The sequence below is a fragment of the Leptonychotes weddellii genome, chromosome 10 (assembly GCF_054177405.1).
Source record: "Leptonychotes weddellii isolate Sample4059 chromosome 10, ASM5417740v2, whole genome shotgun sequence".
Lineage (NCBI taxonomy): Eukaryota > Metazoa > Chordata > Mammalia > Carnivora > Phocidae > Leptonychotes > Leptonychotes weddellii.
In genome coordinates this window covers 103,307,577-103,334,330 of record NC_138378.1, presented here as the reverse complement: position 1 = coordinate 103,334,330, position 26,754 = coordinate 103,307,577, and the positions used below count along the sequence as shown (strand labels likewise).

The 26,754-nt window shown below is 40.0% G+C and overlaps 1 protein-coding gene across 7 annotated transcripts in view; it reads left to right on the top strand.

The window, feature by feature from the left end:
• BABAM2 (BRISC and BRCA1 A complex member 2) overlaps window positions 1-26,754 on the top strand; it is a 389,902-nt gene that overhangs the window by 111,905 nt on the left and 251,243 nt on the right. For all 7 annotated transcript variants that reach the window (XM_081796995.1, XM_081796999.1, XM_081796994.1 and 4 more), the window contains 2 exons: window positions 2,116-2,310; window positions 22,124-22,198. In XM_081796995.1, the coding sequence (XP_081653121.1) occupies window positions 2,116-2,310; window positions 22,124-22,198 (270 nt within the window). The remainder of the gene's footprint in view (window positions 1-2,115; window positions 2,311-22,123; window positions 22,199-26,754) is intronic.

Sequence of the window (26,754 nt, the reverse complement as noted above, 5' to 3'; positions counted from 1 at the left end):
TGTTACTATGTTTTCTGTTAGTTATCAAACCCATTAGTCTTTTTATTCAGCCAATAGCACTGGCCCTGTTACTGCCGGACACCTACTGATTGACCTAATTGGAGGAGCAAACCTCACCCTAATGAGCATTAGCCTATCAGGCTTTTATTACCTTTGTCATTCTTTTTTTTTTTTTACCTTTGTCATTCTTATTCTATTCACTGTCCTTGAATTTGCAGCAGCCCTGGTTCAAGGTTATGTATTTTCCCTATTAGTAAGCCTTTCCCCATGTAATAATACCTAATGATCCACCAAACTCAGGACCATTGGTTCTGCCACCCTTTCACGAATTCTCACCTCCCTTACAAACTTGCTTGTCTTTTTCCTGGCTTAACGTCCACGGTTCATAATTGTAATCATTCTTTTGCAAACCCTCTAAGATCTTTGCCTCTCTTTCTGTTGTGCTTTTCTGGCAAAGTCCCAAGCTTTGTTAAATCCAAATTCCTCTCACTTCACATTTGCACCCAGGCAATGAAATTTATGCTAATTGGTCTCACTTAAAAACCATCCCTCTAACCTCAGTAGGGCTTTTAGTGCTATCTGGAATTCTTCCTACATTTCTCCAGTCCATTTAGTCTACTAAATGTCTCTTCTAAGTGACTATTTCATACTTTCTTCTCCAACTTCCAATATCCTTTCCTTCTTCCTGACTCCCGTTTGATGACCTTCCTTCCTGTTTCAAGGAGAAAAGAGAAGCTCTCCGGACCACATGCTCCTTTCACCTCATGGAACAACCTGCCTGCACTTAACACTCATTTACTTGGCTTTTCCTCCCGTTCCTATGGGTGGACTCTCTGCGCTCATTTCTAAGGCCAGCCCTCTTGGAGATCCCATCCCTGTCTACCTATTTGCTTTCTTTCCTCCTGCTATTCTGCCTCCCACCCCCACCTTATTCCCCACTCCCACCTTATTCCCCACCCCCTTCGCTACATGGACATTCCAGCAGAGGACAAACATCTGAGCAGAACTTTCCCTTGGACCCCACACTCCCCACTAGTTGCCAGTTTGAATTGTCTGTCTTAGCTATGTGCACTTTCTACGTATCCTTTCTTCAATGCTTGACAGTTACGTTTTACATTACCAAAGAGCACCTGCTGAGGATGCTATTCATGGGTGTGTCACTGGGCCCAGTGGCCAGCTCTCAGGCTTCCTTAACTCACCTTGTTAACACCATTTCACACAGCTGATCACCTCTTTCTTCTTGAACCACTCCCTTCCCTAGGCTTCTGGGATGCATGCTGTATGGTGCTCAGTAGCATTTATTACCATCTACTGATCTATTTCATTGTTTGTTGTTTATTTTGGCCCACTAAAATGTAAGTTCTTGGAGAGCAAGGGCTTGGCTTGTTTTCTTTACTGCCTAGAACGGTGGCTGATGCTTAATAATAGGCATTTGATAGCTATTGTTGAATGAATGAATGTGAGCTTCACAATGACTGTCTGTTGACCAGATTTTCCCCCGTTCCCAGCTCCTTTCTTGCTCATAAGCTGTCATGGCCATTTCCTTCCTCTCTCTGGACCTTGCATTTCCTGATTTATTTTCCCTCTTCTCTACTCCATTCCTATCATTTCTAGGCCAAACCATCACCGGTGTGCTTATATTTCTGTGGGGCTCTGGTGTTTACAGAGCATTTCTTAATATCTGGTATTACAGATGCAGATGGTGTGGGGATCTGGGTTGAATGATATTAGCATATAATGCTGGATTTATGTGCAGATGGAAAAAAATTAAAATTATAAAAGAATAAGAAGGAAATTAAGTCTTCTAGGGCTAAAATGATGGTCTTCTAGGATATTTAGGTTTCTCGTTTTATCACTGCCCTGCTCTACACTTTACGTTTCTGTCTCCTCATGATGGAATTCCGCCTTGACTTTCTGCCAGGATTTGTAGAAGGCCAGCAAAGTCACCAAGCTCAAAAGATGCTTCTAACTTCAGTTCTGTGTTTATTGCTAATTAAGAGTGATCTGTTCCTCTTAGATTTTCATAACTCTTTCCCTCTATGTTGCTGTGCTCATGTGATACTGGATTTGTATGAAAATTCCTTTTTCACTGGCCTTTTATTTTTGGCTCCGCAGAACCTTGCCTCCTGGAACCCTTCAAACCCTGAATGTCTGTTGCTTGTGGTGAAGGAGCTCGTGCAGCAGTACCATCAGTTCCAGTGCGGCCGCCTCCGGGAGAGCTCCCGCCTCCTGTTTGAGTACCAGACGCTACTGGAAGAGCCGCAGTACGGAGAGAACATGGAAATTTACGCTGGGAAGAAGAACAACTGGGTAAGGTGTTTTTGAGGCTGGGAAAAAAAGGCACTTCCTTTGTAATAAAGTAATCAATTCTGATGTTCATTTGTAGTCAGTCCCAGCCATTTCCTTAGGTAAACATGGTTTCAGGTGCCTGTGTACTTTCTCAAAATTTCTGTGTAATTCCTCGGGGAGGAATTATATGAGAGGGTGAACACCAGGGACCATTGGGAGCCACTTAGAAGCAGAAGGGACTTAAACGTTCATCTGGTTCATCATGTTCCTCAAAATGATCACCTGGGGAAGTTTGTAAAATTTGGAGTCTTCTGTCCTCATCCCCAGATGTTCACGAGTCAGGGGTGAAACCTCGGGACCTGCCTGTATAATAAGGGTCCCTTGGAGGTTCTGAGGCCGGTCACACAGGCCACATATTTGAGACACTGACGAGAGCCCCTTCCTTTTCGGTGTAGAACGTCTCTCTCTCCCAGTCAGACAAGAGAGGTCAGTAACTCTGGAGGTAGCTAGCTTGTCTGGAGCCTTTTATAATCTCTTTTTGTAATTTTTTGACTTTGTAGGATCTTACAAACTCAAGTTGGATCGTGTCTCTCCTCTTCCCAGAACTCAAATATACTCTCTGTTTCTCACGTGCTAAAGCCAAAGTCCCTCCAGTGGCGCAGAAACGCCCTACGTGCTTCCCATCACCACCACCCTCCACCCATCACTGCTTCTCTCACTTCGTCTCTTACTTTCCTGTCTAAAAGTTTCCAGTTCCACCGTACTAGCACCCTTGCTGTGTGCAGACACACAGGTGTGCTCCTGCCCTAGGGTCTCTGTGTAGCTTCCCCTTGTCTGGCATATTTCCCCTAGATATTCTCATGGCTGACACCCTTCCTTTTTAGGTTTTACTCATATGTTATATTCTCTGTGATGCCTGTGTTAACACCCCCATTTTTTTTTTTTTTTAAGTAGACTCCATGCTGGCTCCCGGGGTGGGGCTTGAGCTCACGACCCTAAAATCAAGACCTCAGCTGAGATCAAGAGTCAGTTGCTTAACCGACTGAGCCACCTAGGTGCCCCAACACCCCCAATTTTTTTAAGCAACTTTTTTGAGGTATAATTTACGTACTGTAAATTCACCTGTTTTAAGTGTCCCATTCAATGATTTTTAATACATTTGCCAAGTTGAGCAGCCACCACCACAATCCAGTTTGAGAATGGTTCCATCACCCCGATAAGATCGCTCATGCCTATTTATGGTTAATCCTCTTCCTACCCCTATCCCAAGACAAAGTAGTTGGGAACTACTAAACTACTTTTTCTCTGTATAGGTTTTCTTCATACAATGGTATTCTTTTGTGGCTGGCTTCTTTCACTTAGCATAATATGTTTGCACTTCTTCCACGGCGTAGCATGTGTCTCTGCTTGCTTTCTTTTTGTGGCTGAATGATTCCATTGTATAGACATACCACATTTTGTTTCTCCATTTACCTATTGATGGACATTTGGGTTGTTTCCACTTTTTGACTCTTATGAATAATGCTACTACAAACATTCACATGCAAGTCTTTGTAACACCCCCCTTTTTAAAAGATTTTATTTATTTATTTGAGAGAGAACACGAGCAGTGTGGGGTGGGGGTGGGAAGAGCAGAGGAAGGGGGAGAAACAGACTCCCCGCTGAGCATGGAGCCCCACCTGGGGCCCGATCCCAGGACCATGAGATCATGACCTAAGCCAAAGAAGGCAGATGCTTAACCAACTGAGCCACCCAGGCACCCTGTGTAACACCCCCTTTTTTTTTTTATTAAAGATTTTTATTTATTTATTTGACAGAGAGAGACACAACGAGAGAGAGAACACAAGCAGGGGGAGTGGGAGAGGGAGAAGCAGGCTTCCCGCAGAGCAGGACCCTGGGATCATGACCTGAGCCGAAGGCAGACGCTTAACGACTGAGCCACCCAGGCGCCCCTGTAACACCCCTTTTTTAAAATCGAATCTCGCACCACCCCACCTTTACTCTGCTCTACATTTATTTGCATGTCTTTTTAACATACATATAATTAGCATGTTGTATAATATAGTGCTGCATAAAATAACCATTTCAGAATTTAGTGACTTAAAACAACATTTATTATCATAGTTTTTGTCTGTCAGGAATCTGTATAGACCCTCTGCTTCTGGGGCTCTGATAAGCTGAACTCAAGGCAGTGGCCAGGGCTGTAGTCTCCTCAAGGCTCAACTGGAGATGGATCCATTCTAAGTTCATTCATGTGATTGTTGGTACCATTTAGGTCCCTTGTGGGCCTTTGGATTGAGGGTCTTAGTTCAGTCCTGGCTTCTGGCTGTTGGCTGGGGCTGCCCTCAGCTTCTTGGCTCTTCACAGGGCCTCTCCAGAGGGCAGCTCATAAGATGGCAGCTGGCTTCACCAGAGCAAGCAAGCAGGAGAGAGAGTGTGTGAGATAGACGTCACAGTCTGTATGATCAAATCTTGGAAGTGATATCTCATCACATTTACTGTGTTCTGTTTGTTAAGTCCAGTCCATACGCAGGGGAGGAATTATATTGAGAGGGTGAATACCAGGGACCATTGGGAGCCACTTAGAAGCAGCCTACCACACTCATTTATTGTTTATTGTTTGTGTGCCTCTCCCCACTGGAATGTAAAATTTCAGGAAGGCAGGTATCTCTGCTCTGTTCACTGTTGTATCAGAAACACCTAGAACAGTGCCTGCCACATTGTTTATTTTCTATAAACATTGTTGAATGAATGAATGAATAAACCTGAGTCTAGTTAACCATAGAATAACTTTTAGATTTCCTTCTCTGTCTTAACTCTTTTAGGTTTCACTTAGTCTTCCTTAAGTTGAATATGCCTCCTTCCCTTTTATTCTTTAGCCTTTTCTTAAAGGACATGTTTCCCAAGGTCTTATACATGATTAATGCCTTTGAATCAGTAGGTTTAAAATTTATTGTTACAAATCATCTTGTTTGTTCAGTTCAAGTTTTTTTTTTTAAACTATTTTGTTTATTGTGGTAAAAGACACATAAAGTTAATTTACCACCTTCACCATTTCTAAGTATACAGTTCAATAGTGTTGAGTATCTTCACATTGTTGTGCAATACATCTCTAGAACTTTTTCATCTTGCAGATTTGAAACTCTGTGCCCGTTAAGTACCAGTTTCCCTTCCTTCTAGCCCTTGGCAGCTACCTTTCTACTTTCTGTTTCTGTCATTTTGAGTCTTTTAGATTCTTGCAGTAAATGGGATCATGCAGCATTTGTCCTTTTGTGACTGGCTTATTTCATTTAGCATAATGCCTTTGAGGTTCATGCAGGTTGTAGTATGTGATAAATTTCATTCCGTTTTTAAGATTGCATAGTATTCCATTGTAAGTATATACACATTTTGTTTACCCATTTACACGTTGATGGACATTTGAGTTGCTTCCGCCTCTTGGCTATTGTGAATAATGCTGCACTGTATAAGGGTGTGCTAATAAATCTGCAAGATCCTGCTTTGAATTCTTTTGATTATATCCCCAAGAGTGGGATTGCTGGTTCATATCGCCAATGCTATTTTTCAGTTTTGAAAAACCTCTTTACTGTTTTCCATAATGGCTGCACCGTTTTCAGTTTCCACCAACAGTGCAGAGGTTAAGGCTTTAAACTATTGATGATTTTGCATCTTGAATCTGTTCGCATGGATTGTAAGGAAGACTTTGTTGAACTTAGTTTATCCTCTCCTCCTAGCATTTTTCTTATTAAATAATCATCTTAGTTCTCCTCTCAAAAACAGATGTTAGGTTAATTTGGCATGACTTCTTGGTGAACCTCTGTTGTCTTTAGTGCTGATAGACTCATTTGAAAATGGGAATCACTGTCAAACGAATTGGTCTTTGGTTTTTAGGGTTTTCCTTCCTACCCAATTCACCCTTTGAATATTAAGGCTGATTTTAAATATATCCAGTTTTATGGCACCTTTTCCGAACTAAAAAGTTTTTAAATTGCAGTGGACCCTTGAACAACATGGGGTTAGGGGCACCATCTCCCCCCTTCCACCCCTGTCGTGCAGTCAAAAATCCATGTATAACTTTGGACTTCCCCAGAATTTAACTACTAATAGCCTCCTGCTGACCGGAAGCCTCACTGCTAACATAAAAGGTTGATTAACACATATTTTGTATGTTATATATATTATATACTGTTTTCTTCCAATAAAGTAGCTAGAGAAAAGAAAATGTTATTTTAGAAAATCTTAAGGAAGAGAAAATACAGTAATAGTCCTGTACTGTATTTATTGAAAAAAATCTCTTTATAAGTGGACCCGTGCCGTTCAAACCTGTGTTGTTCAAAGGTCAACCTTATATTCATTGGCTCAGCTAATACTTGACTTACAGTCCATCTAGATGTTGAAGTTTAAAATCATTTAAAGCAGCTAGACAATTTATAGTGTTTTCATTCTTCACTTAAAAAGCCTACTACTGCTATACTTACCCCAGTTTATTTTGATTTACTATTGAATAATTTGTAAGCATTAGGGCAATGGGTATGGATTCAGGGGAAGTGAAGAAACTGAGAATCCCATAGCAAGGCAGGTTAGAGGTTAAGCTTCCAGTAGAGCAGGCCTAGGGAGGGCCCTAGTAGAAGTGGGAGCTGAGACTACAGAAGTAAAAAGATAGGCATATGAGTTAGTTACTGGTCAAGGAGCAGAATATAAAGGTGTCTTGAGGGATGAAACACATTCAAGCTTGGCAGACTGGTTCAGGAATGCATTAAAGGACAGTGTGCTAATGGAATCCATAACTAGACCAAGAATTTGGACAATAAACACAGGACGCCGGCAGAAAACAAGGAACTTGATTTTGAGTTTTGAGCCAAGACTTTTCGAATCCAGGACTGTATGAGTTTCCTTTTGCTGCTGTAAAAAATTACCACGAACTTGGTGGCTTAAAACTACACAAATTTATTATTGTTATAGTTCTGGAGGTCGGAAGTCTGAAATGGGTCTCCTTGGGCTAAAATCAAGGTGTCGGCAAAGCTGTGCTCCATCTGGAGGCTCTAGGGGAGACTGTTTCAAAACGGGTACTTAAGAAATTGGCAGATGTGCTCTCAGAGATATCTTTGAGAAACTGTGGAGAAACAGAAAGATCCTGGAAGACTGTAGAACGTAAAAATGTTGTGGAGATTTTTAAAAGAAATTACACTCAGGTCTTTACATGGTTGATTTGCAAACTTTTTTTTTTAAAAGATTTTATTTATTTATTTGACGGTGGGGGGAGAGAGAGAGAGCACAAGCAGGGGGAGCGGCAGGCTGAGGGAGAGGGAGAAGCAGGCTCCTTGCTAAACAGAGAGCCCCATGGATGTGGGGCTCAATCCCAAGACCCTGGGATCATGACCTGAGCCAAGCAGATGCTCAACCAACTGAGCCACTCAGGTGCCCTATGATTTGCAAACATTTAAATAAGAATGCAGTAGTCAGTTGGAAGGACAGTTGGGTAACCAAGAAACAGTCATGGCAGTTTATTTTACCCTTCTAAGGAAGGTGGATGTCGTTGACTTAGATTATCTCATTTTCAATAAAGCATTCTGTCATTCTCCCTTAGTATTCTACTGACTGTATGTTCCTTTCTTGGTTGTTTGAATCTGTGGAAGAGCTACACCTAAAAGATTGGATGTAACTCTTGTCAGCCGTCAGGTGTCTTGTGGAATGTCATAGGGCTTTTCTTTTGACCCTATTTTTTTTGTTCACTGTTTTATTAGGACATGCTTTTCAAATTTTCTGATAACATGGAGTGTGAAAAGGTAGTTATTATGGAAGACTACAGAATCTATTTAAAATTATTTTTATATTTATATGCACTGGAATGCTGTAGCAATCCCCCAAGATGCAGTTTGATAGGGGCTAAGCCAGTGCAGGACTGATGTCCATTTATGGAAAGTCTGCTCTGCTAGTTTTGGGTAAAAAAGGGTAACCCCCCCCAAAAAAGGGTAACCTAAAAAAGTTTTGGGTAAAAGTGTACCAGTGACAGCTTTTGCTCTTGAAGGTGTTAAAAATCCAGTTGAGAAGACTCAATGCACATTTGTAAAAAAATGAAATAGCAGTGTTGGATAAATTGTCTCAAGTGGTAGTACAGCCTGTGTAAGAATTTAGAAGACCCAGTCACTGAGGAATGAAGTGATTATGGAAAGCCGTCTCTGATGAACTGGAGCTGGTGGAGGCCATAAGGGAAGGTGGATACGGCATGATAGGTAGAGGAGGGCAGTGGGTAATGGTTGGAGAATAACTTAGGGGCATGACCTGCATGGGGAACAAGAATTGTAAGCACACGTATATGACTGGTTTACTTATCAATAAATCACATCTATTATCTCTCTCTTTTTTAAAAGATTTTATTTATTTAGAAAGTGTGCGCGTGTGCACGTGCAGGCGCATGTATGTGCTTGCAAGCGGGGGGAGGGGCAGGAGGAGAGGTAGAGAATCCTCAGGCAGACTCCCTGCTGAGTGCAGAGCCAGATGTGGGGCCCACAACCCTGAGATCATGATCTGAGCTGAAACCAAGAGTTGGACTCTCAACCAACTGAGCCACCCCAGGGCCCCACATCTATTATCTCTTATTGGAATATTGAAGCATGAAGACTTTTTATATGAAATAAATTGATGATTATGAATTAAAACATTAATATGCTCTCCTATAAACACTGTGAGATCAATATAATTGTAAATCCATTTATTTTGGTTCTCCTGATCCGACTAGCCCATCTGACAACTACTCTCTGTGATCAATCTAAGACTGTGCATAATTATTCAATACCTTTGGATTACAAAATCCTGTATTCTTTTGAGAGGATGGTGACTGCTTGTCGTTGCTGAATATTTCTTTCTGCCACATATATTTACATTCTTAACTTTCCATTTCTGTTGCAAAAGTGTGAGGCTCTTAAGAACCTGAGATGCCTCTTCCTTGTTACTGTCAGCTGGCAAAAGGAAAACTGTAATAGCCATGGAGAAGAGGAGAGGGTTCTGATCTCCTGTCAGCCTTCTGACAAGCCTGCCAATTTGAAATTCAGTGCTGCCTCCATACCTCAGAGACACTCTTCTTTTTTCCCCCAAACTTCCATCTAGAAGGTTTCAGCAAGTGAACACTTGAAGGTAAACATTTTTAAGAAAACCAGCAAAAACCCTTTGTTCTTTGCCTTTGTCTTTTTATGAAGTCATTTGTCTTATTTGCTTTGCTCATCTCCTTGAATGAGTAGATGTTAGTTTTGAACATTGTATTCTTTATCTCTGGTGGTTTTGTAATTTTTAGTAAGCACTGTTCTTTCTTTTTAATTTGGAGAAAACAGATGATACATTGAAATGTAAGCTTGTATGTTCAGAATGAACAATTCTTTTTTTTTTTTTTTTTAAGATTTTATTTATTTGACAGAGAGAGCACAAGCAGAGGGAGAGAGAGGGAGAAGCAGGCTCCCTGTTCAGCAAGGAGCCTGATGTGGGACTCGATCCCAAGACCCTGGGATCACGACCTGGGCCGAAGGCAGCCGCTCAACCGACTGAGCCACCCAGGTGTCCCAGAATGAACAATTCTTATGTGCCTGCATGGTCAGAGTTATTTTTTAAGTATATTTATTTATTTATTTAGAAATCACTATAGATTCACAAGAGGTTTTGAAATAGTACAGAGGTCTTGCATACCCTTCACTCAATTTCCTCCAGTGGTTGCATTTTACATAATGATAGTACAGTATAGAAACTAAGAAATTGACCTTGGCACGATGTATGTGTATGCCAGTTTACCACAGGCATCATTTCCTGTAACTACCACTGCAGTCGAATACGGAATTATTCCATCACCACAAAATCACCTGTTACCTCTTTGAGCAGAGTTAGTTTTAAGATTAGAATGTTAATTTTGATGAATGCCACAATATAAGCTACAGGTATTAAAATCATACATACTGTTTTGATACACTATATCAAAATAAGGGTGCATTATCAGTTTTCTCAATGGGTAAAGCCTAAGGTCTCATTTTATGTTATATGTATCAACTGCCTTGCCAGTGTTTCCTGCATGGGTCTGTTGTATCTGAAGAACCAGTGTTTGTTAATTGTAACAAAGCACAGTAAGGAAATTTGTGATTTTTTTTTTCCTTTGGCTTTTAATTCCCAGAACTCAAAGTTAATCATACCTAATATTTCGATCAAAGACATTTTTCTTTCCTGCTATGAAATGAATGTTTTGAGATGTTCCACGACCACGTTTTCACATTTTTTACATATTAAAGAATACCAGTGGGTGATATGTGAGATAAAACAGTGTTTTGGCAACATATTTTTTCCTTTTCTGGGTATTTTCTTAATAATGACATACACTTATATAATGGAGAATGTGAAGCAATTACCTTTTTTTGTTATTGTAGTTGACCCCCAAATTCCAGTAAGATTTTAGGAATCCATGGCTTATAAATTAAGTTCTCGCAGCGTTTAAGAATATTGCGCAGAAAAGAAAGGAGCCATTCCATGAGGAGCTCCTCATTTGAGTTAATGACTGAGGCTTCTGCCATCTCATCCTGCTGTGATTTACGTTTCAGGGGAAAGTATATGAGGTTTGTTAAAAAATAAACTGTGGCATATTAAAATTTTTAAGAGTTTATTTGAGCAGACATGGACAGTGGTTAGGAGCATTCTACTGACAAAAGCTAGGGGGCAGGGTTTTTGTAGAGAAGACAAAGCAGCAAAGCAGGGGACTTAATTGATTGGCTGTAGCTTAAGTAGTTGCATCATTTGGGAAAGCCCAGTTGGCTGTTTGTGATTGATTGTTCTTCTTAATTTGGAGGCATTTATAGGAAATGATTGGTTTAGATTTCAGTTTGCTTAAGTTAGCTACCAAGCCATGAGAACCCCCTCAGTCTGATGGCCTCCTTGTTTGATTACTTTTATAGCAGTATGTATTAGAGTGTAAAGTCCTTCAGAGCAGAGGCCTGTATACATAGGAAATGTCTTGGAGAGAGAGTGATCTGGGAAGTGGGAGCTTCAGATCTAATTCTGTCATTGGTTTTGTGTATATGTGACTATAGGTTTTCCCTGTGTCACTTTCCTGGAGGTAACTCCCCTGTCACCCACCCTTGACACAAACATAAATGAGATGCTGTGTGTGGGAAGCAAACAGAATTAAGCAAACATGGAGTTATGTAATACAAAGTATTATTATTATCATTAGCCTTCTCTTGTAAATAGTTGAAGTGAATTATGATAGTAGGGGCTCCATAAATTCTAGATTAGTGGTTGTTCCCATATTATCTCTGAAAGTGCTGTTAATCATAAAGTACCATATGTGGATTAGTAGAGGTTGATGTCACTAAGATGCAGATAAGGAATGGAAAGCAAGGTGAAAGGGAAAGTTACTTTTTAAGAGGGAGAAAGTGGTGCTTGTCTTTCCAGGAGCAGTTCTGATAGAGTTCTGAGCTGGGGAGAGCAGATTGTAGGGTGTCAGGAATGCAGGTGGAGAAAATGAAGTAAAGACAGTAGTAGGTTTAGACAGTTTTTGGAGGAAGAAGGAAAAACCATATTATCTGGAAATGGCAGTGGGGTCCCATGATCAACTTCCCCCCCCTCCCCACTAACCAGATGACATGTGTCCGCCTTCCTGTGAGGAGTGTGCCAGGTTCATGGTATTTGGAAACTCAAGTAGGTCTTCAGGTATTTGTGACAGAGAGTATCTAACTGAATGTGGGGATTAGTATTGATGGAACAATGTCTAGAACTGTGCGGTCCAGTACAAGAGCTCCTAGCTATACGTATATAGGTGGCCGTTGAGCACTTGCAAGGTTACTCTGAATTGAGATACATGCAAATGTGAAATGCATACCAGAATTCAAAGAATTCATACAGAAAATGATCTCATTAACAATTTTTATACTGATTACATGTGGAGATGAGAATATTTTGGATATATTGGGATATAGTATTAAAAGTGATCTCACTTGTTTCTCTTACCTTTTTAAATGCGGCTATTAGAAAATATTAAAAATCTTAAATTACACATGTAGGTGTGGCTTATATTTGTGCGTTGTATCATCTTTCCCTTGGAGAGCGCTGATCTAGAATGGTGGGAGAGGAGGGCCAGAATGGTAAGAGAGGGATCAACATATCTGGAGAGCCTGGAAGCATGTGGGCCACGAGGATGGAGTGGGTGTTCTGGCGATACCTGTCTGCCTTATGTAGCAGGGGACCCGAGGGTCTTCTCTCATAATCCCTGTTGAATTTACAGTGCTTGGGAGTTATGCCCTAAAGTCGTTTGACTTGTAGGCAGGGATAAACTTGGACTCGCTCCTTTGTAAAGGGTGTAGTGTGAGAGTCAGCTGTGTTACACACACTTCTAGAACTGACAGATTTGTTTGTTTTTGTTGTTAACCACATGGAACTATTATGAGTTGAACATGATTTAAAATAAATGAACCCATGACAGGGGTTCACATTTTTCTTGTTTTCATAATGGATTTGTTATATTGAATTTTGACCTGTATGTCAGTAGGAGTACTTAGTATCTTGCTAGCAGTAGTTTATATCTCAGATTTTGACTCCATTCATAAGAAGTAGTATGTATGTACCTAAGTTAAAGACCTTAAAGGTGAATATGATAGCTTTTTCAGTGTTACTGACATGTAAAAGGAATTTTTTTATTTTTTAAATGATCGAGGTACCAGTAGGAAATTCATGTTTCTTTTAGCAGCAGGGTGCATCAAGTGGAAAAGACCTGGTTTTATGGAGGCATATGAAACACAAAGGACATCCTTTCCACTTCCTTTGCCTGCACCCACCTTACAGAGCAGCATCTGAGGAGGGACTGGAATCGTGCCCACTCCACCACTTCTGTTTGTGAGGCCACGTGTTTGTTCTGAAACCTTGGGTGCCCTGCCCCATTTCCTAGGTGGCTATTTAGATATAGGGAGCACCCTTTACATAGTTTTCTCAGTGTGAAAGGGATCTACAGGGGTCTTCAAAGGACCAGATGCTTTGTTTCCAAGTAGTAAGAGGAAAAAGGTGAAGAATCCTGTATTTGAAGCGTTCTATCAGGAAACCCCTCAGATTATTTTATGGCTTTGGGAGAGTGTACACATAACTTAATCCCCCCACTCCTAAAAATGCTTCCTAGTTTTTCAGTGAATTTATGGTACCACTAACTCTTTTCAACTGTAAAGAAGTGTTGACTAGTTCAGAAGGCACGGAAGCCAAGCAGTTCTTGCCTGGGAATTTGGAGTTAGCACTGAGAAAGTGAGGTTGGTTTCCTTATGAGTAACTGGTGTGTCACACATAAATTTTTTCTCATATTATCTAGTCAGAAGAATCAGAAAGTGGTAGGTAGAGAGAAAGTAAGATAAAGCACAAAGTGAGCAGAGATAAGGCAAGGAGAAACTGCTGAGGGTATTCAGGTCTTCTGAACTGAGGCTGGGCTGCGTTTTTAGTTTTAGATTCCATGAGATACCCCATATCCTTTTAAGAAATTATCTTTCATTTGCTCAGGTGAGTTTGCATTGGAATTCTGTCACCTAAAATGCAGAGTCCTAACTCAGTTACTTCCAGAGCATCTGCTGAGTATCTGTGTCAGAGTATCACGTCATAATATTTTGTTTGTCTACTCAGAGTAGACTTTAAGCTCCATGAGGACGGAGACTGTATTTTGTTTGTCTTAAGATCTCCATCACCTAACCTGGCATCCGGCACAGTAGGTGTTCAGTAAATGTTTGTTGAATGAATGAATGAGTGAATGCATGAATTATGAGCATCTCATTATATACACTTTTAATTTGCAGATTCCTTTTTTAAAAGATTTTATTTCTTTTATTTGAGGGAGAGAGAGTGTGAGCAGGGGGAGGGACAGGGGGAGAGGGGGAGAGAGAATCTGAAGCAGACCCCGCAGTCAACACAGAGCCTGATGCAGGGCTCAACCTCATGACCTTGAAATCATGACCTGAGCTGAAATCAGGAGTTGGATGCTCAACTGACTGAGCCACCCAGGTGCCCCTGCAAATTCCTTTTTAAAAGTTTTTGAGTGGGGGTGCCTGGGTGGCTCAGTCAGTTAAGCGGCTGCCTTCGGCTCAGGTCATGATCTCAGGGTCCTGGGATCGAGCCCCACATCAGGCTCCCTGCTCTGCGGGGAGCCTGTTTCTCCCTCTCCCACTCCCCTGCTTGTGTTCCCTCTCTTGCTGTCTCTCTCTGTCAAATAAATAAATAAAATCTAAAAAAAAAAAAAAGTTTTTGAGTGGGTAATAGAGTCATATTATTGAAAAATCAAAATCTCTTAAAATACATGAAGTGAAAACTCTCTCTCCCATCTTTGTCCTGTGTCCACCCAAATCAGAGCCACCTTCCTTTTCCTCCTCCACCCCAGGTAAGCACCGGTATAGCTTTTTTCTAGTGTACCTTTTCAGAGTTTCTATATGCACATATAAGGAAATACAAATATATATATATATATTCCCCTCTTTTAATGCAAATGATAACATATATTATACACCACGTTTGACATCTTGCTTTTGACCTAACATAACTTTAGGATTTTTTTTCCCCCAAATATAGAGACCTCATTCATTCTTGTACCTGTCATTCTTGTACCTGTCATTTTGCATGTGTTCAAGTATGTCTTATTATCAAGTAAGATAAATAACTAGAAGAGGAACTGCTAGATCAAAGACTATGTGTGTTTATAATTTTATCTCTAAAATGCCCTCCATAAGTTCATACTCATAATTTATTAACCCAGCAGCAATATATGAGAGTGATTATTTCTTCACAGTATTGTTAACAGTGTATTAACATATTTGTAGATTTCTGTCAAGTTCCACTTTGCATAATGGCCTGGTAGCTTCTCAACTGACCCTTCCACACATAACAATTCTAATCTGGAAAGAATATAAAGACCTGTGCCTGAAGATGCTGGATAGTGATTGAAAGCATTTAGATACTGGATAGAGGTTGATACTTGGAAGAGGGGAAGGCAGAGCTTACAGGGCAAAATCAAAACATCGAATATACATGAAAGTAGAGTCCTAGAAGGAGAGGAGAGGAGAAAAAGAGGGAGCAGGGAAATAGTTGATGAAATAATGCCTAGATATTTCCAAATATGGTGAAAGACATAGATTTACAGATTCAAGAATGTCAACAAACCGTAACCAAGAAAAATGCAAGTCAGAATACTGAAAACCAAAGATAAAGAGAATATCTTAAGTGATCACAGAAAAATGACACTTTATCTATAGGTGAGCAGTTATTTGAGTCAACACTGACGTGTCATCAGAAACAGTGGAGGTGAGAACACAGTGCTGTGATATCTTTAAAGTGCTGATTTCTGCCAGTCTGTTTGCTAAAAAATGATATTCAGTTTAGTTTTAATTTGTATTCCTTTTGTTATGAATGAGGTTAAGCATTTTTTCATGTTTTAGAGTTATTTGTATTTCTTTTCTATGTATTTGTTGCCTGTTTTTCTCTTGTGTGTGTTTTTTTTTTAATCTTTTTTTCATTAAGGTCATTACCTTTTTGTGATAGGGTTGCAAATACATTTTCCTCTGTTAGTTGTCTTTTGACTTTGCTGATGGTGGTTTTTTGCCATCCACAAAATTTTTATATTCAGGCCATCAAATTTACCCATCATTCCCTTTATAGCTTCTGAATTTGGAGTCAGATTTGAAAGGCATTCCCTGTTGCAAGGTTATAAAGGCATTCATCAGTGTTTTCTTCCTTATGGTTTCAATTTTGTACACTGAAAGTCGTAATCCACTTGGACTTTATCCTCATATATGATGTGAAATATGGATCTAACTTCATTCCTAGATGGCGATGCAGTTGTTCCACATCATCAATCATTCACTAAATGTATTTGGTCTTACTTCTGGACTTACTTTTCTGTTCGTTGATTTAATACCAGTATTACCCTCCTGTAATTTCTGTGTCTTTACTGTCTGGTGTAGCTAGCTCTCTCTCATTGCTTTGCTTCTTTGAAGTTTTCCTGGCTGGTATCAATTGTTTATTTTTCTACATGGTCTTATGACTTGGCTTTCTAAGAGTTCCCACAAAGAAATGAACCCCAAAGCCTAGACAGGTCCAGTCTTCCTGAAATATCAGAGTACTCTGCTCTTTCTTGGATAGATTTTTCACAGGTTGTAATTTATAGGAGCATTATTTTGATTAATATCTTACTCACCCACTAGATGATAAGCCCCAAGAGGGCAGAGGCCATGTCTCTTTTACTCATTATATTTACTATGCCTTGTCTAGGGCCTGACAGACACACTTTAGGCTCTTAATCCATAGTAATGAATAGGATGGATGGATCTTGAGTCTTGAGGTTGAGCTCTGACTCTTTATTACCCTCTCAATGGCTGTGGGCAAGTTTCTTGACTGTTCTAGGCCCAAGTTTTCTCATTTCTGAAATAGGTGTAAGGGAATTACATATATTGAACAGGGTTTTGGGATAATTAAATAATGTAACTTAGAAAACATTTTGTACAGTGTGAGATGTTATGAAATCCTAGTTAGACTAACTTTGGCTTTCCTTTTCATATGTAATGGGTAATTATGGCTTTGCCAAGGAACAGTCTGCAGACTTGGGCTGTTGGTTGTCAGAGTCCATTTGAAGAATCACCCTTACCCGACTGTCATCCTGTTCAAGTTGTAGTCATTCTTGAGTGTTTCTTCACTTGTAGCTATCCAAGTGGTAGAAGCAGTTTCAGGTGACAGCTTGTTTGTTGACAAGGGAACAGCCTCTAAGAAAGAAAGTGAAATTTTCCTTTACTGAGCAACCTGGGTTTGGAGCCCATTCTGTACAAGATGTCTACCTGTCACTACCTATCACATGACACAGCTGCTATTAGCAGAAGAAAAGCTCAGACCTAATAAATTGCCAAAACTCAGAGTCTTGTTAGTTTAAGTTACTTGCCAATGTACTGTAACTTGAAAAAAAGGAAGGATGCACATATTTATTGCTAAGCTGGGGAAATTGCCATTAAGGCAGCTGGCAGAACGGCTGACATTTTAGCAGTCATAGGTCAGATAATTTTCTACATCTATCCAAGAGAAGATTTGACCAAGGACTGACAAAAAAATCAAATTATTCTGTTCACTTGGCTGCATCTAAATGTCTCATTTTCAGCTTACAGGAAAGATTGGTATGGAAGCAATCTTTGACGTTGCAACAGAGTGACCGTAAATTGCTTAAATAACTGTTGGAACTTCGAATATAAAAACACAGAAAAAGTCATCTGAGGTAGAACTCAGAACGGATTTTTCACTTATGTTTTGTTCCTTATGTAATTTATAGCTTAAGTTTTATATTAAGACATGTTTTAAATCAGCATTTACTTAGTTACACAGAAGGAGATTACTTCCAGGTCACGGGGAGAATCAGCAGCAGAACTGAAAACTGAATTCTTAAGTTGTAGTTTCCAATGTTTCTAAGTTAGAAATAAGTGCTAAGTTTTCTTTATTCTCTTGTGGCAAGATAAAGAATGTATAGTCAGCTGGAAAGTTGGAGATCAAAAAGCACTTTCTGTGGTTTCCAGAGCACCGAATTCCTTTCACAGCCTTAAGTTTCTCATATTATGACATTAGTTGTGTAAATCAGTCCATTGCTGATAAACACAAACTCCTCTTAGTCCTTGGATCAACTTGCCTTTTATTATGAATTTAGTTGTGGAAATCAGTCTTTTGCCAATAAACATAAATTTATATTAGTTCTAGGATCAACATTTTGAGAGGGGATAAAGTAGGGATGGTCTAAGCGTTTTTAAAGGAATGTTGGTCTAAAATAGCTGGTAGAATAAAAATATATTTTACAAACTAAAATAGGGCAAAAGAGCTAAAATGTAGTACATGGACTAAAATAACTAGCAGTTCACATGAGTCCAAGTGCTAAATATGTAATTATATTTCCCATTACCTTATATGTACAAGACTTGTTTTAATTTTTAAATCCTACATTTTACTCCTTTCATTGTTTTCAAAAAAAAAAAAAAATGTAGAAGAGCCATTGAGTCTAACAGTGTGAAAGTTTTGAGACTGCCATTTTAACTCACCGATTGACATTGTATCCCAGTAGGTAGAAATGGCTGTTCATTGATTGTAGATGGTTTGAGTCTCCAAATTAAAAATGAAGATGAATTGAGCTTGATTTATTATTGTCTGTCCAACCAACTCCCTTCTGCAATATCTTCTAACCCCTTGGTACTTGTAAAAAACCTCTCTCAATATCCCCAGGAATGACTTAACAAATATTCCGTGTAGATGCAGTCGTCATTTCAGTGTTTACTAATGTTATGAGTGATTGTTGCACATCCTACAGCAGTTAGAAAAAGAGAATTTCGGGGTGACCTCTGATCGGTGTTAGTGCTTATTTGATCCAGTAACACTGACGTCCTTGCTCTTTCTTGAACATTTTGGCCTGCACCTGCATCAACCCTTTTTATACTTTCTGTTCTCTTTGCCTGGGATGTTTCTCCTCCACATTCCACATGATTTTCTTCCTCACCTCTTTCACATCTCTGCTCAATTTGCCTTATCAGATTATTCTCTAAAGGAGCTAAACTCTACCATTTGAGAGGTTTGAGCAAAGGAGGATCATGATCTGACTAATGTATTGAAAGCATTGCTGTGCCTACGGAGACCAGAACAAGCTTCCAGAGGAACAGTGGCTGAAGCAGTTGGGTGTGATTGCAGTGAGCTAGGCTGAAGATGGCCGTGGCTCAGATCAGGCGGTTGTGCTGTGGTGAGAAGTGGTTGGACTAAGGATCTATTTTGAAGGTAGAATCAACAGGATTTTCTGCCACTTTGAATGTAGGATGAGCAAGAAAGAGAGGAGTCAAGGATGCTTCTGAGGTTTTTGGCCTGAAGGATTGAAAAATGGGATTACCATTTACTAAAATGAAGACTAAATATCAAAGGAAGGGAATCAGGAGTTTGGTTTCATTCATGATAGTTGGATAAATGAAACAAGTTAGGGAGAGGTCTGGGCAGAGATAGAACATTTGGGAATCATCAGCATATAAATGGTATTGGAAGTCTTGAGCCTAGATGAGGTCACCTGAAGTGTCAGGAAAGGAGAGAGGTCTTGAGGCTGAGCTGTGGTGGTGTGCTCCAGCGTGCAGAGGCTGGGGAGGCTGTAGGGAGGGCTAGTGAAGTAAAGTCAAACCAAGAGAGGGTGGGATCCTGGAAACCAAGGGGAGAATGTTCAGGAAAGGAGCAATAATCAGCTATGTTAAAACGCTGCTGAGAGAACAAGTACTAAAATGAGCACTGAGAAATGACTGTTGGATTTGGCCATGGGGAGGTCATTGGTGACCCTGATGAGCTGTTGGGGCTGCCTGGTTGTGGCGGTGGGGGAGGCTGACAGGAGAGGGTTCCAGAGAGAATAGTAAAAGAAGAAATATAGACCAGTTCTTTACAGGAGGTTGTTTTGTAAAGTAGAACAGAGAAATGAGATGGGACCTGAAGAAAGGTATGAAGTTAAGAAAGACTTTTTATTTTATTACATTTTTTTCTTTTTGGTAAAGACTTTTTAAATGATGTTTGCATACTGATGGGAGTGAGTGGGTAAAGAGGGAAAAATTGATTATATAGGAGAGAGAGTGGGGACAGTGGTTGGGAATTTGTCTTCTTTGATGAGTGTTCCTTCCTCTGTAGCATTGTACCAGCACTCAAGGAAGACTCTTCTGTTCTTCCCACACCCCCCAAATTCCTACTGGGCTAGATGCCCCTCTCATAAGCTCCCATATCATTCTATAGTGCTTTATGTTGTCCCTATACTCAGGTCTTTCAGTATATGAGCCCCTGTATTTAGGTTGAAAGAATCACCCCTCAGTAGGTGGTGTTAGTTGTAGAATCCTCTAGGAGCTTAACAAAATGCCCAAACCATACCTTTCTAGTAATCTCGGACTGTAATAGAATGTAAGAATTTTATTCGGCTCTTTCACAAACCTCTTCCTCCCACCCACCATGGTGAGCTGTTTGTAGATCCTTGGGTGGCTCCTAATTATTCTTTCAAGTAGCCTGCATGTATTGGCGTGCCCTACGACTAGCTGCTCAGCTCCCGTGATGCCTCCTGTTTCTCACCACTGGCATTTCTGGTGGTGCAGTGGCTTCTGTGAGTCTGTCTGGCTTGCCTCAGCGTTGAGTTTGTCCATTCAGTTCTCTCATTTCTGCTTTTTGTGTCATGGGGTTGGGCTTGTGGCAGTGAGGAAGTGCTCTGTCCTTAGCCTGAGGTCGATGTAAGTTGAAGGATGTTGTAAGCAGTAAAACAACGAACCACCATGCAGATGGTAGTTAGCAATTTTATCTTTTGAGCTCAAGGTTTATATTTCTGTTTGTATTTTCAGGGTTTTAGGTCAGCATTTAAAAATGGCTGCCAGTTGTTAGGGTATTTGTAGAAAGCTGTGGTGATTGATGTGGAATCATCTGTAAGAGGTATGTAGGTAGCTTATGTGCCTTCATCCACTGATCCATAAAGAAGTATTTGTAAATGCTTGTTGTGTTGAAGCATGTGTTTTGGGAGTTTGGGGTGCTTGTTTTTATTTTTAAGGGGAGAAGGCAGTGGAGATATTGGGAGCTCTTCAGTGTTCCCCAAATATAAAAATGATAGAGATCCACTCTTTTTTTTTTTTTTTTAAGATATTACTCATTTATTTGTTGGAGAGAGAGAGAGCTCAAGCAGGGGGAGCAGCAGGCAGAAGGAGAAGCAGGCTCCCTGCTGAGCGGAGAGCCCGATGCGGGACTCGATCCCAGGACCCAGGGATCATGATCTGAGCCAAAGGCAGCTGCTTAACCAACTGAGCCACCCAGGTGTCCGATAGAGATCCACTCTTTAGAGTAGTTCTGGATCATCCCGAGAGTTCTTTGTTCAAACAGCATGTCATAATGAAACCCAGTATGTCAGAATCCCAAGCTGAACTGCAGGCTTGGAGTGAGAGAGGTTGGAAGACCCAGGACCCCACCAGCTCAGCACCCTACTTTGTGGTCTTTGCAGAGGTTCCTTGGAACCCCTAGGTGTCTGACAGCCCAACTGGAAGGCCCCTTCTCCACACTGTGACAAAGTTTTTTTAAAAACAATGTGACACCTTAGCCATGCCCATCATAAAAAGGAACTCTATGATTTCCCATCATCATAAATTGAGAGGAAAACTTTTTTCTTTACATGAGTTTTTTTTCTTTAAAAAAAAAGTAGAAGTCATTATTTAGGCTTGGTTAAATGTTTTAAATCTCTAAACCTCTGTACATCTTTCCTATGGAGACTAGTTCATAGAATTACTGAAAAATATTAGTTGGTGATAATGATGTTAATAGATTGTTTAGGAAGTTAGAATCTTATTTGGGGTACCTACTGATAGACTGCTTTCTCTGGGCAGAAGTTTGATCTTTGTGTGTACTTCCAGATGCACTATAAAGGATAGTGATATATGTCAGTCGCCTGTGGGTTATAAATCTTAGTGGTCTGAATGCTTAAGTAAAAAAGAAATGAATCAAAGGGAGAGGTGTGTCTCTATTGCTTGGATTAAAAAAAAAAATCATGCATTCATGTATTCTTTTTACACATAAAAAACCCAAAAAGGTAACACGACATTATAATTTTATTGCACATTGAAAATGCAGATTTAAAAAGTTCTAATTATGCTTTTAGTAGCTAATAATTTAAGAATTCTTTCTGATCTTTCCCTGCTTTTCCAGCCTTCTTTTCTTGCTAATGTTAGGAAACCCGAATTGAAAATGCCTCCAGTTTGAACAGGTTGAACTTGTGGCCTTGGCTATAATTGTCACTTCACAATCAATTTCTTATTTTAATCTTATTATTATACCTTTTGTCCTACAGACTGGTGAATTTTCAGCTCGTTTCCTTTTGAAGTTGCCAGTGGATTTCAGCAATATTCCCACATACCTTCTCAAGGTAAAAATATGTGATACCACATACGAGCTTTTAAATGTAATTATTTAAATGTAAATGTGCTTTTAAAGTAGTTATGTAACTCTGAATATTTGTATGATTGGCTTGCCAGCATCTTTTTCAGATAATGATTTTATTAAAAGTATTTATTATATGAAGATTCACTGAATTTGTTATCTAAAAACTAAAATAGTAGCCCTAAAAGTAATTTCAAAATGAATTTTCCTTATAAGGTAAAATTAGTATAAGTAAACTAAATTTGGGGGAAAGTCACTGTTAGTAATCTTACTGGGAGGAAAGACTCTTATGGAAATTATCTAATAGGCATTCTGGGGGCGCCTGGGTGGCTCAGTCGTTAAGTGTTTTCCTTCGGCTCAGGTCATGGTCCCAGGGTCCTGGGATCGAGCCCCGCATCGGGCCCCCCCGCTCAGCGGGAAGCCTGCTTCTCCCTCTCCCACTCCCCCTGCTTGTGTTCCTGCTCTTGCTGTCTCTCTCTGTCAAATAAATAAAATCTTTAAAAAAGTAATAATAATAGGCATTTTGTCTTTAGGTAGAATTGCATATTAACTATGCTAAAGGGCATCTCATTTTCCTTATTTATGTCAGCAGTTCATCTCAGGCACCTTCACAGCCGGGCTGTCGAGACTCTCTTTAGACCAGTGTATATGGCATTGTTTAAAATGTGACGCAGGCAAGGTGTGGCTGGGAGAAGCAACCACCTTGGGGCAAGGTCTACAGATGCTTTGTACAGAAGAGGCAGAATCCAAGTGACTAGGCTACAGTTAGTGTAAAGGAAACCACGTGGACCAGGGAGCAGGTTCTGAACAGAAAGTCTTAACATGAGGCCTAGGTTCATCACAAATGAGGATTTTGGTTGCAATTTAAGATATGGCTAGCTGTCCTCAGCCCCATATTTCAATCTGTAGTTATATAGCTTTAGTCTGATGTAAGAAAAATTTCTGCCTTCCTAATTTGATGTTGTTCAGAGAGTTAATGGTATTTAGAACAGTCTAGAGAGAAGATAGAAACCTTGTACAAGTTTTCCTGTATATTATAGTAGTCACACATAATATTAGATATTAATTTTGATAATGATTAGAAGTATGGTCTGGTGGGGCGCCTGGGTGGCTCAGTTGGTTAAGCGACTGCCTTCGGCTCAGGTCATGATCCTGGAGTCCCTGGATCGAGGGAAGCCTGCTTCTGCCTCTGACCCTCCCCCCTCTCATGTGCTCTCTCTCTCATTCTCTCTGTCTCAAATAAATAAATAAAATCTTTAAAAAAAAAAAAAGTATGGTCTGGTGGAATATGAACTATAGACTATAGAAAAGATTAAGGAACACTTTTTTTTATACATTCCACTCAATGTGGGGAAGTTATTTTCTTTTCCCCTAAGTAAAACATGGGATTTTTGTGCCTCACTAAACTTTCATTTTTAGTTTCCAGTTGACTAGTTTTCCACTCCATATCCAAGGGTTATGAAGTCCAAGTGAGAATGGAAGTCAGCAATTTATATTAGTTTCTCCACACTCCTGTTGTGGAAAATATACATATGAGATCTGTGATTACCAAGCATAATTAATTTGGTTTTGGCAATTATTATGCTCTCTTAGAGTGGCAAGCAGTCTCCTTGGTAACTCTTAGCTCCCAGATGCAGTGACCTCCGTGTATTCCAGTTAAAACTCGATTTCAGCTCATTTAAAACCAAATTCAGTAGTATATAAGAGTGCATTATTTATATAATCACTTTAATCCGTAAATTTACAGTTACAGTATCTTTGTTTTGATTTGTTGGGCCTTATCAGTTTGAATGGTTGTCTTATTTATTTATTTTTTTTTAAGATTTTATTTATTTGCGAGAGAGAGAATGAGAGACAGAGAGCATGAGAGGGAGGAGGGTCAGAGGGAGAAGCAGACTCCCTGCCGAGCGGGGAGCCCGATGCGGGACTCGATCCAGGGACTCCGGGATCATGACCTGAGCCGAAGGCAGTCGCCCAACCAACTGAGCCACCCAGGCGCCCTTTTTTTTAAGATTTTATTTATTTATTTGAGATAGAATGAGAGAGAGAGAGAGCACATGAGAGGGGGGAGGGTCAGAGGGAGAAGCAGGCTCCCTGCCGAGCAGGGAGCCCGATGCGGGACTCGATCCCGGGACTCCAGGATCATGACCTGAGCCAAAGGCAGTCGCTTAACCAACTGAGCCACCCAGGCGCCTGAATGGTTGTCTTATTTGAACCTAACGTTGCCTCTGCTCATGTTCTTGAAGGTCAAAGGAAAAAAAATCCTTCTTGGATTCTAATCTAATTTTTTTCTCTTCAAAATCAAGTTTCCATATTTTCTGTTCCAATAATTCTAACTTTTTTTATTATGTCCTTACTTTCCTTGCCAGTCAGACAGGAAAAAGTGGAGCCTATTTGGCAAAATGGGAAAGTGTTCCCCCTGCACCCCCCAAAGTACGATGAGATGGCATTTCTACTATAGATGAAACGCCTACATGGCAGCACTGATGTCTTTCTGGACCTTTAGTCTGTGCAAAGAGAGTAAAGCAACAAGGCAAACAAACAAACAAAAAGCAAGAAACTCTTGTATAGCACAAAATAACCAGGAAAAAAATACCTGCATCCCAGAAGGAATCCAGAATACCTGTTGAAAGTTTTAAGATCTGAGTTCCTAAAGTTGTATCATAACCGTGGAACATTTGGCTATACTACTCTGAAAACTCAGTTTGCATTAGGAACTGATTTACGTATTATTAGCATTTGGATGCTCCTAATCTGATTATCAGGATGCTATCGATAGTCTCAGTCCCAAAATAAACGCTTCAGGTTCCTAGGATGAGGATACTGTTCACCAGCATCAGTGTAGTTTTACGTTGCCATCCCCAAGAAATGAAAGGTGAAGTAGACCTTTTAAATATTGGAATAGCATGGAGTTTGACTGCATCCTGATTTGCTGCAGTGAGATTTCATTATGCCATCATGAAGCCATCATCCACTTACAAGTTTATATTTCCAAGCATACGTCTTTTATCCACTAATAGAATTTTTTGATGTTAGAATGACAAAGCCATTAAATATTCAGTGATATGATTTTACTTAATATTATGCTTCAGGCATATATGGTTCTTATGTGGAATAGAGTGAATTTATTCTGAAAATGAGTCCTGACTTCAGTGTCTAAATTTAATTCTTGGATGAGGTAAGTCAGTGGGTTAGATAAATCATTGACATAAGAACTCAGTAAAAAAAAACAAAAACAAAACAAAACTTCTGTATTAGTTAGGATTCTTTATTTGTGGGTGGTGGAAATCCAGCACAAACTACTATAAATGAAATGGGAAATGTAGCTCAGATCCTCTCCTTCCATAGTCCATATAGCAGGAAACGGATCCCATGTTGGATAGTCTACAGATAGGCATAGATCAGCTTTCCCGGGTCTGTCCCACTTGGGCCAGGTCCGCACCCTTGAACTTCTCAACTGGTAGGTTTATGTTGAGAAGTTGTGGTCCCCAGAATAAAGGGGGTATTACTGAAATGACAAAAGTGTAAGATTCACTACAGTTATTAAACCAGAGAAAGATTGTTTATACCTGTTATGTTTTTTCTTAAAGAACTAGTCATGAGGCTGAATCGTATGTCATTAGAAGATGCTGCCCTTGATTTTCTTCAGGATGTGGTGAAAATTGACTTATATATATTCTTGTCTTTACTCTTATTCTGAGAATTATTAAACCTGAGTATGTGATGCAGGGAAAGCATTTTATTTTTCTTCAGGAAAAGCATACTCCATAGTGAGATAACTAAGGAAAAGTTCTAGTTGTCTACTAAAATTTTTTATCATCTGAGCAAGAAGTACTTAGAAACTCAGAATATAGTGTTTGGGGGAGAGGAGAAGCTTACTTGTAAACATGGTATGTGTGTGAAGTAGCCTCTTAAAATAATGAGCCTGTTTATTCAGAATATAGTCAAGTTAAAATTTTATAGTTAGGACTCCCCCTCAGCATCATACAGAAATATCTAGGAAAATGGCAGCATCTCACTGCACTAGAGGGCTAAATAGTAATCATTTCCTGCTGATAGTGGATGTGACAAACACAACCTTTAAAAAATATCAGTGCTTACTTTTCTTTGTTTGATAAGACCGTAATTGTTCCTATAGTTGTCTTAGTTCATTCAGGCTGCTCTAACAAAAACACCATAGACTGGGTGGCTTAAACAACACATATTTATTTCCTACATTTCTGGAAGCTAGAAAGTCTAAGATCAAGTCACCAGAGGATCCATTGTCTGGTGAGGGCCTGCTTCTTAGCTTGTAGACAGCTGTCTCCCCGCTGTATCCTCAAGTGGCCGAGAGAGAGAGCTTCTCTCTCAAGTCTCTTCTTCTTTTTTTTTTTTTTAAAGATTTTATTTATTTTTTTGACAGAGAGAGACATAGCGAGAGCAGGAACACAAGCAGGGGGAGTGGGAGAGGGAGAAGCAGGCTTCCCGCAGAGCAGGGAGCCCGAGGTGGGACTCGATCCCAGGACCCTGGGATCATGACCTGAGCCAAAGGCAGACGCTTAA